Source organism: Bufo gargarizans, chromosome 5 (assembly GCF_014858855.1).
Source record: "Bufo gargarizans isolate SCDJY-AF-19 chromosome 5, ASM1485885v1, whole genome shotgun sequence".
Classification (NCBI taxonomy): Eukaryota; Metazoa; Chordata; class Amphibia; order Anura; family Bufonidae; genus Bufo; species Bufo gargarizans.
Window position 1 is genome coordinate 32,090,804 of NC_058084.1, and position 15,388 is coordinate 32,106,191.

Genomic DNA, 15,388 nt, shown 5'->3' on the forward strand with positions numbered 1-15,388 from the left:
ATGACTACTAATGTCCACAAAACACTAAGGGACACAGCACACATATCACACAGGTAACCAGGACATCCATAGTTGCAATAAACAGATAACAAAGGAAAACATCAGGTAATCATCAAGATAAAACCTATGACCACAAGGGTGGCCCCCACTGGCAGGTGATACACAGGAGGTTGCTCCAGCTAACCATGGCTGAAGCACCCCTCAGACAAATGCTATGCACAGAGGCTTTATAGGCCCAAGTAGCCACACCCAACAAACACACCCAGTGTTCACACACACAGAAGGTAATTAACCCTTCAGACATAAGGCAAGGGAAGACGGCCATTTAAAGGGGAATACACACATAAACCACACACTTCACCTGTTGCCGCGGGCAACGGCATGTGTGGCAATCATGTCCTGGGGATCAGCCATAGGGCTGGGACACTGTCACCACATGCACTCAACACCACACGTTGCCACGGACAACCAAATGAAGGAAAGTGTCACACAACATACCATGGGCCATGACATTGTGTGCCCCTACAGCAGTTTATAACCACATATGGGGTGTTTCTGTAAACTACAGAATCAGGGTAATAAATATCGAGTTTTATTTTGCTGTTAACCCTTGATGTTACAGAAAAAATGGATTAAAATGATAAAACTGCCCAAAAAAAGTGATATTTTTAAATTTCCCTTCCATTTTGCTTTATATCTTGTGGAACACCTAAAGGGTTAACAAGGTTTGTAAAATCAGTTTTGAATAACTTGAGGGGTGTAGTTTCTAAAATGGTGTCATTTATAGATGGTTTCAACTATGTAAGCCCCACAAAGTCACTTCAGAACTTAACTGGTCCTTAAAAAGTGGGTTTTTGAAATTTTCTTTAAAATGTTAAGAATTGCTTCTAACATTTTTACAAAATAATGCCAACATAAAGTAGACATATGGGGAATGTTAAGTAATAAATATTTTATGAGGCATCACTTTCTGTTTTAAAAGCAGAGAAATGAACAGTTTCAAAAATTGCACATTTTTCCCAATTTTTTGTAAATTTAGTATTTTTTCCATAAATAAAGGTGAAATATATTGACTCAAATTTATGACTGTCATGAAGTACAATATGTCATCAGAAAACAATCTCAGAATGTCTTGGATAAGCAAAATCGTTTCTAACTTATTACCACGTAAAGTTACACATGTCAGATTTGCAAAAATGGCCTGGTTCTTAAAGGGGTTGTCTCATCATAGACTGCTGGGACCTGCACCTATAAGACAATGGGGGGCATATCCTAGCGATATTCTCCCATTGTCCATGATGAGACAACCCCTTTAAGGTGAAAAATACCTATGTACTGAAGGGGTTAAATCACGTTTATGTTAAACTTATTTTAAAGAATTATTGATTATTTTAATTTTCCATGTCACTATCTATAAACAAAACAAAAACCATAAAATCCTGCAGTTTTCGCACTGGCCACCAGTCTAATAATATATGCTACTTCTTGGTCTGTACAGGTCACTAGCGATATGCCCCCATTGTCTGAGATGAGACAACCCCTTTCATAAAGGGGTACTCCCATCTGGGCATTTATAATATATCCAATGCATACTTTATAAATGTGTGATAGGAGCAGGTTCCACCTTTGGGATCCACTCCGATCTCAAGAACAGGGCCTTGTTGCCCCCCACTGGTAACGAAGAGGAAGCCGAGTACGTGCAGCTCTCTCCATTCACTGCTATGAGACTTCTGAAAATAGCTGAACGCACTTAGCTATTTTGGAAGTCCCATGTTAGTGGCCAGTGGGGTCCTATTCTTAGGAACGAGTAACTGAAGCAGGAGCTGCACCTACTGGACATTTATAATATATCCTGTGGATATGCTATAAATGTCCCAGATGGGAATACCCTTTAAGATCACATACTAGCAGTGGTAGTCTTGACCAGCACGCAAACTACTCAATTGTGTGCGGCCCCCTGACAAGTCAGAGAACGCCACAATCATCTTGTCTCAGGGAGTTGATGGTGGGATACGGGAGCCTATTACTCCTGTCCCCGCTGTTTACTCTCATAGGTCTCAGGCCTGAAGCCTATGAAGCAGTACAATGGTGCAGGAGGTCACAACCTTCTGCAGCAGCTGTTTGGTGATGTCATTATGTTGTCACATCCTCCTGCGCCCCAGCACCTCAGGCCCACAGGATAGGGAGTGGAGTGCGAGTGAGGTGAGTACTTTTTTCCCCCCGGTACTACTGGGGTCCTTGGGGCATTAAAATACCAGGGAATTGGCTGGAGAACATAATACAAGGGGCACTACTGGGGGCCAGTAGAGGGGGGCATTATAAATACAGGGGGCACTGCTGGAGAACATTTTAATAATACAGGGGGCATTACTGGGGGTGGTGGAGGTGGGGACATTATAATAATACAGGGGGCACATTATAATAATACAAGGGGCACTACTAGGGGTATTACAGAGGGGGATTTGTAAATATGGGGGCACTGCTGAGGGGCAATTATAATAATACTGTGGGCATTAAATATTGGTGACACTACAGGTACTGGGGGCACTAAAGGGGGGACCTTTATAAATACTGGAGGCACTACTGGGGCCATTATAAATAACGGAGGACGATGAAAAAGTGAGAAACCTAACATGCCTGTGTGGCAAGGGTTGAATGAAGTTATCATGGCGGCCTGGGCTGAACGTAGAAAATGAAATAAGACAACTTATGTATGTAATGTCCAATTCACATGTGCCTTTAGCAGTAGGGTTTGCGGGGGAGGGTCGGGTGCCATTTCAGTTTTCACCTCAGCCAGCAGAAAAGCTAGAATCGATCCAAGCCACAGCTTTCAACTCTATATAAGGACGCAGATACAGTTGTGGGCCTTACGAACCTTTTTATCCAACGATGCTCTGCTAGCGGGTAGTCCAGGAAGGATGACAAGGCTGATATCTGCACCTTGATCGTGCTAGGGCGTAGCCCTAGGTCAAAGCCCCTCTGTAGGAAGTCAAGAATCTGCGCGATGGAAGGAGTTGATCTGGACGGATGTGTATCAGCCAGCCAGGAATTAAATCTGCTCCAGATTTTCCTATAAATAGCATTTGTCACTGGTTTCCTACTTTTTTGTAATGTGGAAATCAGAGCATGTGACAAGCCCTGCCTGCTCAGCATTCTCCTTTCAGGATCCAGGCTTTCAGATTCCATTTCTCTAGATTCGGGTGGAGAAGGGACCCCTGAGTGAGAAGGTCTGGCCTCAGAGGGAGTGATATTGGTTCTTCTACCCTTAGCCTGTCTAACAGGGGATATCAGCTCCTCTTCGGCCAGGCTGGACCTATGAAAATGAACTTCTCCGAGCTTTCGCTGATCTTCCTCAAGGTGGCCGGGATAAGCGGGATTGGCGGGAAGACATATGCTAGATCCATGTCCCATGGTTTTGACATGGCATCTATCCCCAGAGGATCTCCGCTGGGATCTAGGGAAAAGAACTGAGACGCCTGGGTGTTTTCTTTGGAGGCTAGAAGGTCCATCTGGGGGTACCCCCATTTCCTGCAGATCTGATGAAAGACTTGCCTGTTCAGCATCCATTCTCCCGGATGGAATCTTCTTCTGCTCAGGTAGTCTGCTGAAACGTTGTCCTTCCTTCTGATATGGAGGGCTGAGATAGATAGGATATTTCCTTGTGCCCAAAGAAAGATTTTTTCTGCGACCTCCTGAAGACCTGGGTTCTGAGTTCCCCCTTGATGCCTTATATAGCAGACTGTAGTTATATTGTCTGATAGAATTTGAACGTGATTCCCTCTTAAGAGAAGTTCTGCTGCTTGGAGAGACTTTAGTACTGCCATTAATTCCCTTACGTTTGAGGAACGCTGACTCTCTGCAGGGACAATGAACCCTGAAAGAAATGATCTTCTATGTGTGAACCCCAACCGGACATGCTGGCATCGGTTACCACAGTCAAACAAGGTCTTCTCAACCAGTGAACCCCTCTCTGCAGGTTGGCGGGAGTTATCCACCAGTTCAAGGACTCTTTTATGGACATTGGAATCCTGATCTTCCTGTCTAGAGACCTCTGGTCCTTGTCCCACTTGGTGAGAACTAGACCCTGTAGTGGCCTCGAGTGGATCTGGGACCACTGGACCATCTGTATACAGGATGTCATCAAGCCTAGTATCCGCATAGCCTCTCTGATGGAGCAGAGGTTTCTTCTTTGGAAGGAGGATACTTCTTCTATAAATGCGTCGCGTTTTGATTCTGGAAGAAAGGACATCTGTCTCTGGGAGTCCAGAAGGGTGCCTAGAAAGATCTTCCTTTCGCTCATGCAGAGATCTGATTTCTCTAGGTTGATTATCCAGCCTAAATCTTGTAGAACCCGTAACGTCGTCTGCAGATGGTTCCGTAGAAGGACCTCTGAGGATGCTGTCAGGAGGAAGTCGTCTAAGTACGGGACTATTGTTATTCCCTGTTGTCTCAGGAAAGCCATTATCTCTACTATTAGTTTCGTAAAGATGCGTGGAGCACTTGAAATCCCGAATGGAAGACATTGGAACTGGAAGTGATGAACTATGCCGTCTAACGTCACCGCGAACCTGAGGAACTGATGATGGCTTGGATGTATGGGGACATGATAGTAGGCATCTTTGAGATCGATGGTGCACATCAATGCCCCTGCTAGAATCAGTGGAACCGTTGAACGTATTGACTCTATCTTGAACCTGAAATATTGAATCTATCTGTTCAGGAACTTCAGGTTTATGATAGTTCTTAGTGACCCATCTGTTTTTTTTTTTACCCAGAACTGTTTGGAGTAGTGGCCTCTGCCCTGTTGGGGTCTTGGAACAGGAACTATTGCTTCCATTGCGCAAAGTTTCTCCAAGTCCTGAACCATCTGGTTCTTTAGTGACAGAGACTGGGGAGTGGTAACACAGAATCTCTGAGGGGGAGGACGATAGAACTCTATTTTGTACCCCTCTCGTACAGTCTGAAGTACCCAGGGGTTCTGAGTTACTAGAGATCATTGATGACTGAAGAACCGAAGTCTCCCCCCCACTGGTCTGGCGTCATTTATTCTGGTAAGAGGAGGTGTTGGGTTTGAGAAGGAACCCCCTCCCCTTCCCACCTTTGGGGTAGCTCCACCTGCCCGACTTGCCTTTCCCTCTACCTGAAAAATTCTGTGTCTGTCCCTGGCCTGAATCCTTCCGAAAGGACTGAGTCTTCTTAGATCTCTCCTCCGGTGTCAGAACCTCCCAGGGAGCCAGTAGTGGGATGAGGAACCCACTGGCAGTAAGCAGCTGACAGCCCAGAATGCGGTACAAGTTTAGGGATAATCCAAGAGGGGTAGTCAATGTCCAATCCGGGTCGAGGCAGGCAGCGAAGGTTCAAGGCGGAAGACAGTCCAGGGATCAGTAGCCGGGAAGGATACAAAGAAACAACAGGCAATAGAAGGATCTGCAGGGAAGCTAGGTGTTCACCATAAGGTGGAATAACTCAGCAATGAACCAGAGCTCAGGCCAGGTCTTTATAGCCAGGGAAGGTAGGAACCACCCTCCCCAGGAACCAATGGCAGGCGAGGAAGGTGTGTACTGGGAATCTCCCTCAGCAAGGCTCACACCTGACAGCCGGATAATGCAGGAACTCTATGCACCCGGAAATGTGCGAGCAGCCTGTGTACTGCGCACACGCCGTGCACCCGCACCTCGGGCACCAGGTGTTCTACCGAGCTGAAGGGGAACCCGTGCCCTGCGCCGTGCCCGTGGTCCCAGAGTAGGGGTAACACCCCCTGCTTCCTGACATCCGGAAAGCCTTTCTTCTTGTCCGTGGCACTCTTAAGGATTGTATCTAGGACTGGGCCAAACACATGTGAACCTGAGAAAGGGATCGAACAGAGCTTATTCTTTGAAGCTACATCCCCTGACCAACTTCTTAGCCAAAGGGCCCTTCTAGCAGTATTCGCCAGGGTGCTGTTTCTAGCTGAAATTCTAATGGATTCGGCCGAAGCGTCCGCAAGATAGGCCGTAGCCATCTAAAGAAGGGGAATGGATTCTAAGATGTCCTCCCTTGGGGTTTTTAGTCTAAGGTGGTTCTCTAGCTGATTCAGCCATAACCCCATAGACCTGGCTACCGAGGTGGCAGTAATATTGACATTAATAAGAGCAGACGAACACTCCCAGGCCTTCTTAAGTAGACCCTCCGTCTTCCTATCCATAGGGTCCTTTAAATTTGAGGAATCCTTAAAGGGGATGGAGGTCTTCTTTGTGACCTTAGCCACCTGAATGTCTATCTTGGGAACTTCATCCCATAGTTTAGTATCCTCAGGATTAAATATCAGCCGATTTTTAAATTCCCTAGGCATAACTAATTTCTTTTCGGCCTCCCTCCATTCCTCCAGAATTATCTCCTTCAGATGGGAATTTACTGGGAATAGCCCCCCAAACATCTCGTCCTGAACAGATATGGGAGGGCTAGCTTCCTCTACTTGCATGGTATCTCTAACCGCATGGAGGAGGGCGTCTAGGTCTTCAGTAGAAAATAAAAATCTTTTAGGGTGGTCTGAAGAACTAGAAGCAGAGATTGTGTCTTCCTCAATCTCTCCGTCCGAGACTTCCTGATTATCAGAATCAGAGTCCTCCTTCTTTTTGGAGGAGGGGAGTCAGGTTGAGAAGGAGGTGGCGGAGGGTTTAGAGAAAAAACCGTAGCCTGTACTTCTTCACGAACTATATTCCTAAGTTCTGTGAGAAAGGACGGCTGCTCCTCCTTCATTAACCTGGCAATGCAATCGGCACATAACTGCTTCTTGTAAGATATATGCATCCTTTCCCCGCAAGTCGCACATTTTCTCGGTTTCCTTTTGGGATCTTGGAGAGCCGACTGCCCTGAACTTTTTTTATCCTAGGAAAAAATCTGAGAAACCGTGCTCAATGACTGGGGAGAGTACACCAAGGTATACAGGATAAGGACACTTACATAGGCTGCAGCAGAGGGGTCAGACACAATCTCGGATTTGGCTGACGCCTTGGGCTCCATGGTGGCTAAGCAAACAGCAGCTCGAAACTTCCCCACTAGGGCTTACCTCCACCTCTGCTGCCGCGCTGCTCCGTTCTTATAAGGGGGACTCAACCCCCCAGGGGGAGGGAGTCAACCCCTGAGCGCGAGACCGGGCTTCCAGGTCTCCAGCGCTTGTGCTGGGCACCGCCATCTTGTTTCCGGCTGACCCGGAAGTGACGTCATGGCCGCGTCACGAGATGTGCGCCGCCGCCGTCAGGAGCGCGCCGCTGAGCCCAGAGCTCCCGGAGGAGAAGCGGCATCAGCGTCCCGCCTGCCGCCGTCCAAGGCAGGCCGGGACAAGCTAGAGAACCCCCGAAGGGGGAGCTAGCGGGGCCGTACGGGATGCTGCCCGACCTGGCCTGAGAGGGGAGTGCAGGACCCCCGACCCGACCTGGCCCCCGGTGCCTAGGTAAGCACCCCGACTTCTAAGAGAAATCCTGCTTCACTTGCCCATCCCTATAGGGACAGGAAGACACTGGAGATCGGAGGGAAGGGGGGGGGGGGGGCTTTTAACCTGTCTCACTTCCTGTCCCTACAGAGATTGGATTGGACATCCTCCCATGTGCTGTCATGGGGGACGTCCTGGAAAAGCAACTTTAGCGGCGTCAGACTATTTAGAAAAATCAGTCCCCTTCCTAGTCATGTCAGTAAGTGGTTTTACAATAACTCAATAATTTTTCATGAATTTTCTATAGAAATTTGCGAAGCCCAAGATGCGTTGCAGTGCTTTGAGGTTCTCAGGAAGATCCCAATCTAAAATTGCCTGGACCTTCCTAGGATCCATATGGAAACCTGAAGCAGATAATAAATAACCTAGGAATTGTATTTCCTGAACAGCGAAGACACACTTTTCAATTTTAGCATATAATTTATTAGTCCGTAGGACCTGCAGTACTTGTCTGACATGCACCTCATGTGTTTTCAGATCAGACGAATAAATTAAAATATCATCTAGGTATATTACCACAAACCTGCCGATAAGATGACTAAAAATGTTACGAAATGTTGGAAGACAGCAGGAGCATTGGTCAGACCGAAAGGCATAACTAGATTTTCATAATGCCCCTCAGGGGTGTTAAAAGCTGTCTTCCACTCATCCCCCTCCTTGATACGAATCAGATTGTAGGCCCCCCTAAGATCAAGTTTGGAGAACCACCTAGCACCCGCAATCTGATTAAACAGGTCAGGAATGAGAGGAAGAGGGTATGGGTCTCGGATGGTTATCCGGTTTAATTCGCGAAAATCTAGGCAAGGACGCAGGCCCCCCATCTTTCTTTTTAAATGAAGAAAAACCCTGCAGCCACGGGTGAAGAGGAGGGTCTGATGTGTCCTTAGCCAAGCTCTCGGAGATATAATCTTTCATGGCTTGTCTCTCCGGACCCGAAAGATTATATAACCTGGACTTGGGTAATTTTGCGCCGGGAATAAGGTTAACCGGGCAATCATAAGGACAGTGAGGTGGTAACTTCTGACAACCCTTTTCAGAAAACACGTCCTCAAAGTCTGAAACAAATGTAGGTAAGGTAGCTATGGAGGCGACTAAGCAATTGCTATTTAAGCAATTTTCTCTGCAATGCTCACTCCACTCCAATATCTCCCTGGCCTGCCAATCCACCACTGGATTGTGCGCTACCAACCAGGGAAGGCCCAGCACCACCGGAGTGGGAAGCCCCTCCAGAACATAACATGAAAGCATCTCGTTATGGTGGTCCCCTACCCGAAGGTGTAAATTATGGACAATGTGGGTGAGGTTTCTCTGAGACAGAGGAGCAGAATCAATAGCGAAAATGGGAATAGGTCTCTGTAGCGTACAGAGAGACAAACCCATAGTGTGGGCAAAATGGGCATCAATCAAATTTACCCCTGCTCCACTGTCTAAAAAGAAAGAAATAGTCTCTGTCTTATCACCAAAAACAATAACCACTAGCAACACAAATTGTGATGTACGTATGGAAGAAACATATACCTCCCGGCTGATATCCTCCACACAGCCTGGGGTTAGTAGTTTTCCAACGGTCTTTTGTTTTTGAGGAAAGAAGGACAGACGTTAATGAAATGACCCCTCTCCCCACAGAAAAAACAAACCCTACGGCGAACCTCCGGAGGATGGACCTGACGAGTAGTTCCTCCTAGCTGCATAGTCTCGTCTAAGTCCGTACAGACTAACTGCTGCTTGGGAGGGGTTACCAATTGCTCAGGGTCTTTCAATCTGTCCCTAAGACGTCTATCTATTCGGATAGAAAGGGACATAACCGCATCAAGGGAAAAGGGGGTCTCATACAGCGCAAGCTTAACCCTTTCGGATAACCCAGAGCAGAAATGACTCCTGAGAGCCGGGTCGTTCCATTGGGTATCCGTAGCCCACCTACGGAAGTCAGAGCAATACTCCTCTACCGGCCGCTCTCCCTGTAGGAGTCTCCGTAATCTTGATTCAGCCAGTGCGACTCGGTCAGGGTCGTCATATATGAGACCCAAGGCCCCAAAAAATTCATCCACTGACCGGAGAGCCTGGGAATCAGTGGGTAAAGAGAACGCCCAGGACTGCGGGTCCCCCTGCAGCAGGGAAATAACAACCCCCACCCGCTGATCTTCATTACCAGAGGAGTAAGGGCGCAGCTTCAAATATAATTTACAATAGAAAATGCCTATTCTTCTCCGTCAAGAAAAAAATAGGACATACTCTATCTTTATTTGGGGGGGCCGCGGAACTGAACTACGGATGCGGACAGTACACGGCGTGCTGCCCGCATCTTTTGCGGCCCCATTGAAATGAATTGGTCCACGCCTGTTACACAATTCATACGGTTGTGTGAATGTAACCTTTTAAGCTGTGTTCACACAAACCGTTTATCTTGTCCTGTAAAATATCGAACATTTACGTCCACTTTAACTTTCGTCTGGAAATAAATAGCACCAATTTGAACACAGCCGTCCACACGCCACGCTAAGCCGACACCATGCCACTGCGCATGCGCCTTCTTGACTTCACCTCAGAAAGCGCTCAAGACCCAAGAGTTTTTTTTTTTTTTAGTTCTGGCCAATAGCAGGACGCGTTACGTGGAGATCTCGGCCGGCCGGGCAGTCTCTGACTTTAACCAATCAGCATCGAGTTTACATCCTGTACTGAGTCCCCCTGGAGAGAGGAGGGACACAAACTGCTGGAGTCTGCAAGATGGCGGCGGAGTGTTAGAGGTGCCGCCGATTCTTCGCCGTTTGTTGAAGTCAGCTCGTTGTTTTTTTTTTTGTCGCAGAGAGACGTGAAGGAAGGAGGCGGGAGACGCTTTTCATGATAAGTCATCGTTCTTTCTACAGTGAAGGAGCGGGGAGCGCAGCTCCGCCTAGCACCGGAGGCAGCAGACATTTTCTTTTCGACTCGTATTAATTTCATACACGGACCGGGATTCGTTGGCGGGGCCCCCGGGCTCTCACCGCCATGACGTCCATACACTTCGTGGTACATCCGCTGCCTGGCACCGAGGACCAGCTCAATGACCGGTAATGAATCCATCACGAGGGGGGGGAGGGGTGTCTGCCATAGGCCCAGGCCTGAGGCCCTGTCCTCCTCACATCTGCCATCCTGTCCACAGTACCTAGGGGGAAAACGTGACAGAGAGGCAGCTGGGGGCCAGCACATGGTGCCTCAGCCTGGGCCAGCACATGATGCCTCAGCCTGGCGCCAGCACATGGTGCCCCAGCCTGGCGCCAGCACGTGGTGCCCCAGCCTGGCGCCAGCACGTGATGCCCCAGCCTGGCGCCAGCACGTGGTGCCCCAGCCTGGCGCCAGCACGTGATGCCCCAGCCTGGCGCCAGCACGTGATGCCCAAGCCTGGCGCCAGCACGTGATGCCCCAGCCTGGCGCCAGCACGTGATGCCCCAGCCTGGCGCCAGCACGTGATGCCCCAGCCTGGCGCCAGCACGTGATGCCCCAGCCTGGCGCCAGCACGTGATGCCCCAGCCTGGCGCCAGCACGTGATGCCCCAGCCTGGCGCCAGCACGTGATGCCCCAGCCTGGCGCCAGCACGTGGTGCCCCAGCCTGGCGCCAGCACGTGGTGCCCCAGCCTGGCGCCAGCACGTGGTGCCCCAGCCTGGCGCCAGCACGTGGTGCCCCAGCCTGGCGCCAGCACGTGGTGCCCCAGCCTGGCGCCAGCACGTGGTGCCCCAGCCTGGCGCCAGCACGTGGTGCCCCAGCCTGGCGCCAGCACGTGGTGCCCCAGCCTGGCGCCAGCACGTGGTGCCCCAGCCTGGCGCCAGCACGTGGTGCCCCAGCCTGGCGCCAGCACGCTGATTTCAGTCCATCACGTGTCGGTGTCGTTTTTACCGGTGGTGGTTTATAGTCCAGGATGTTATAATGGTGGTGTCCCTGCCTTTTCCTGATATGTTGGAAACATAATTACTCTAATTGCAAGTTTTCCTACATCCACAGTGTAGGGGATGACGATTAGATGGATAGGGGTCCTACCATTGGGACACTCCCATCTCAAAAGCGAGTGAGCCCTGTACTCTGATATCTCCGCACTGCCTAGAGATGAACAGATTACGTCAGATAAGATACTAGGGCACAGCGTAAACTGCATTCTCTTACTACATGGCCTCGGGCACCTTTGGATGGTCGGACATTTATGTAATGTGTACGGCCATCGTGTTCTTTCTGCCATGCGGTATTGTGGCTGATACGTTGGCACTGGCTTACATAATTTGTGGCATCTACAGAATCCCGCTGTTGTCTGTCTGTGACTGTTCCCTTTGTCAGTCGTGCAGTTTGCATGTACAGAAGTCGCACCCTGTGATCATCTTTCTCCAGCCACTATTTGCCCCAGTTCCTTCTAAGACATTGGAAAATATTTATCATTAGGCAAAGTCCATTTTGCCAGAGTTTGCTTTGTATACAGGAGTTTCCTACTTGCGGTACCTGCTCCGTGTCGGCTCCTTCATTTTCCGGTCCCCGGACTGTCTATATCCGGCGCTGCCTGGACATCGTCACATGCTCTGCTGCAGGCAATAAATGGCTTCAGCAGTGACTTGGCCACAAGCAGCACATAACCGCTGAAGCCAGTCATTGGCTGCAGTGGAGCATGCGACCGTTCCCATGCAGCACCGGATGTAAGCAGACCGGCAGGGAGCAGGTAAGTATGAAACTTGTGTTTATGGAGGCAGGCAGGGACTTTAGATAAAAAAATGATTATTCTTGGAGATCCCCTTTAGGCTCGGGCTACACCGCCATGTTTTTTTAATGGCCGTCTATGGTGTCGCACTGCTATGTGAGAGTTGCACAAAAATCCAATTTGGATGAATATTTTGGCAATATTTTAGACTTGGAGGACCTGTCCCCTCTCCAGACGTGTAATAGGGATTCTGGAGCAGCTATTCTTATGACACTCTGTTGTTCCGTTCCTCTGTTATTTCTACTAGAAGTTAGGGGTGGGCGATATTGGCGATATGATATGTGCCATGATATGGATTTTGTGTATATCACCGCCCCGCAATAAGACCATGGAGCGGAAGTGAATGATTGCGCAGAAGCTTCTGGCTCAGCGCTCCTTGGCCTCCCGACTCCGCACCGCGCTGTACTGGGCAGGGCCGGCGTGCACACAGCGTCAGACCGCTTTGCTGGCGCTGTATGTGACGTCAGTCAGGTCCCGCCCAGTGCTTGAAGAAGACGCCACATCTGCGGACTCCATTAGCCGGCCACCGCCGAGCACTCTGCAGGAAGGGTCAGTATAATAACAGCAACTTTTGTTGGGGATGGGGACTCTTGCTGGAGGATCGGGGTTGGAGGGGGAGTGGATCAGGAAAGGATCTTTTTGCAAAGGCTGGCGAGAACCTGATCATCTTCTGATGGCACTGAGACCGGCCGCTCTGTCTGAATATATAGCAGGGGGGGACACATGGAGTCTGATGATGGCAAATGCTGGGGGACACATGTCTGATGATATTCAGACATGTGTCCCCCAGTGAGCCAGTGCCATCCGATCAGCGCCCCATGGCATTTGCCATCATCATACAGTCTGATAGATTATGGCAAATGCCATGGGGCTGATGGCACTGGCTCTGAGGAACATGTCTGGCAAATGCCATGGGGCTTGGGCTGATGACAATGGCTCTGAGGGACAATCATGTATGATAATGGCAAATGCCATGGGGCTGATGGCACTGGCTCTGGGCCAAGTTTTGTAATTTGTATTTTTTTTTGTATACATACAGAAGAAAATAATATATTGCAATATATATCGCACATGCTTCAAATTATATCACAATATAGATTTTAGGCCATATCTCCCACCCCTCCTAGAAGTTTATGAATGTTCAGCAGCTTTCAGTAACGGTCCAGACGGCCTTGCAATGTCTGACACCAACAGCTCTGATTGGACAGTCACACCCGCTACTGGTAACACCCAGCAGTACCTTTACTGCAGACAGCTGACAATTTATTTGTAAACTTCTAGCAGGAATAATAAAGGAATGGCTCAACGTAGTCATAAGAATAGATGATCCAGAATTGTCATTACATGAGGAATGCAAGTAGTTGCTAAAACTGACATGTCAGGAGCGGGGACAGGACCGATTTAAGTCTAAAGTTCGTCATGCACATTTAGCAGCTGTTGGCCGGACAGCTTTCTCTACCGCCTCCCTTCGGACTCCCACATACTTGTTTAACTCAATGTGTAAGTATATTGAATTGGGAGAGAGGAGAGCCGCTGCCAGACACCTGGTGATGGGATATCTCCCGAGAGAAGGAAAGGATTGGGCAAAAATTTCGAGTTTTGCCTGATCCTTCCCCTGACATCATGAATCAGTGGCTCCGTGTACATTAGACTGTCAGCGCACTGATGTGTACACGGCCTTTATACTTTTGTCTTGAGATGTTACTCCACTTTCTTGGAATAAGGGTACAACCACATATCGCAGACATGTGAGTCTGAGTACTGTGCGACCGTATGGACCAAAGTCACTGTTAAAGGGGTTGTCCTGCCATATATATTGATGTCCTGTATCAGATCGTTGGGGGTCCCGCACCTGGCACCCCCCCAGCGATCAGCTGTTTGCGAGCACTGCTTCCTCTTCATTACACTACACATGGCCTCCCTGATCAGATATTGATCACCTACCCAGACGATAGGTCATCAATATATGGCAGGACAACCCCTTAAAATCAGTTCCACAGATGGACCACGCTCACGTTTCCACCCACTTTTCAACACTGGAGTTAATGGTGTAAACATGCAAAGTGTCACACTTTTTTTTGCACAAATAAGCCCACAAAGTTGCAATGCCCTATTTTCAGACTTTTTGAAGGCAGAATTATGGGCCAGGCTCCCCACATCTGTACCGTGGGTTCTTCCTTTAAACCCCAGAAGCCGCTTGCTTTATTTTTCCTGCCTTCACATCCCGGAAATGTCTCTGCCAGATTCTGCGGATGGCAGGGAGGATGAGGGCTGTGCGCTGCTTTCTAATTATTAGCCTGTTTGTCAGGGTGACGCTTCAGGTGTTATGTGCTCACGTGCCTCCGACACACGGGTTGTGTTCATTGTCATGTGATGTCTCACCTCTTCTCCTGACACGAGACACCTTTGGCATAGTTATAGCATCTTGTCATATTGGGCGTGGGTGCTGAATGGCACAGGAGGTACTTTGCCAGTGTTGGTTTACTAGTAGTTTGGGTGCATACTTACTAATGTTATTCCACTGGTCAAAGGATGTCGAGCTGTTCCCACCTGTGGGTAGGTAAATGTAGCATTCTGGCAGAAAACGGTGGTCAGTTCCCCCGCAGCATCACCGCCAGGCCAGTGACGTGGTCAAAATCCACCTCCTATTCACTTTGGTTGCTGTGGACACTTATGAACCCCTTTAGGCTGGGTTCAGACCTGAGCGTTTTACAGCGCGTTCGTACGCGCTGTAAAACGCTCAACAGGCAAGAACCAATGATTCCCATGGGAATGGTTCTCACCTGAGCGTTTTACAGCGCGTACGATCGCGCTGTAAAACGCCTGACGCCCCAAGACGTACAGGGGCTTCTTTGGGGCGTCTTGTCGCACGTTCCCGTACATAGACTTCAGTGGGAACGTGCGACAATGGGCGTTCGCTTGTTCCAGAGCCGCAATTGTAAACGCGCATAAAGAGCGCTCCATCCCGAACGCTCAGGTCTGAACCCAGCCTTAAACCACAGGCCTGTCAACTGCAGTGTTGCCTTACTGAAAACCATGGGAGGCAGACAGCACGCGGCCGCTGGCCGAATTTTGGTGCCATGTCAATATTATAAAACATCCTGTGATAATTTTTATATATATATATATATATATAATTCCCCCCCCCCCCCCCCCCCCCCCCCCCCACCGGTGCAGTCGTGTCACCGTAGCGGTAAGGGCT

At 49.2% G+C, this 15,388-nt stretch overlaps 1 protein-coding gene across 8 annotated transcripts in view; it reads left to right on the top strand.

The window, feature by feature from the left end:
• The first annotated feature begins 10,158 nt into the window (after positions 1-10,158).
• The window catches only part of UBR5 (ubiquitin protein ligase E3 component n-recognin 5), an 83,655-nt gene continuing 78,425 nt past the window's right edge, over positions 10,159-15,388 (top strand). For all 8 annotated transcript variants that reach the window (XM_044295848.1, XM_044295852.1, XM_044295856.1 and 5 more), the window contains exon 1: positions 10,159-10,518. In XM_044295848.1, coding sequence (XP_044151783.1) covers positions 10,457-10,518 — 62 coding nt within the window. In that variant the 5' untranslated portion in view covers positions 10,159-10,456. The remainder of the gene's footprint in view (positions 10,519-15,388) is intronic.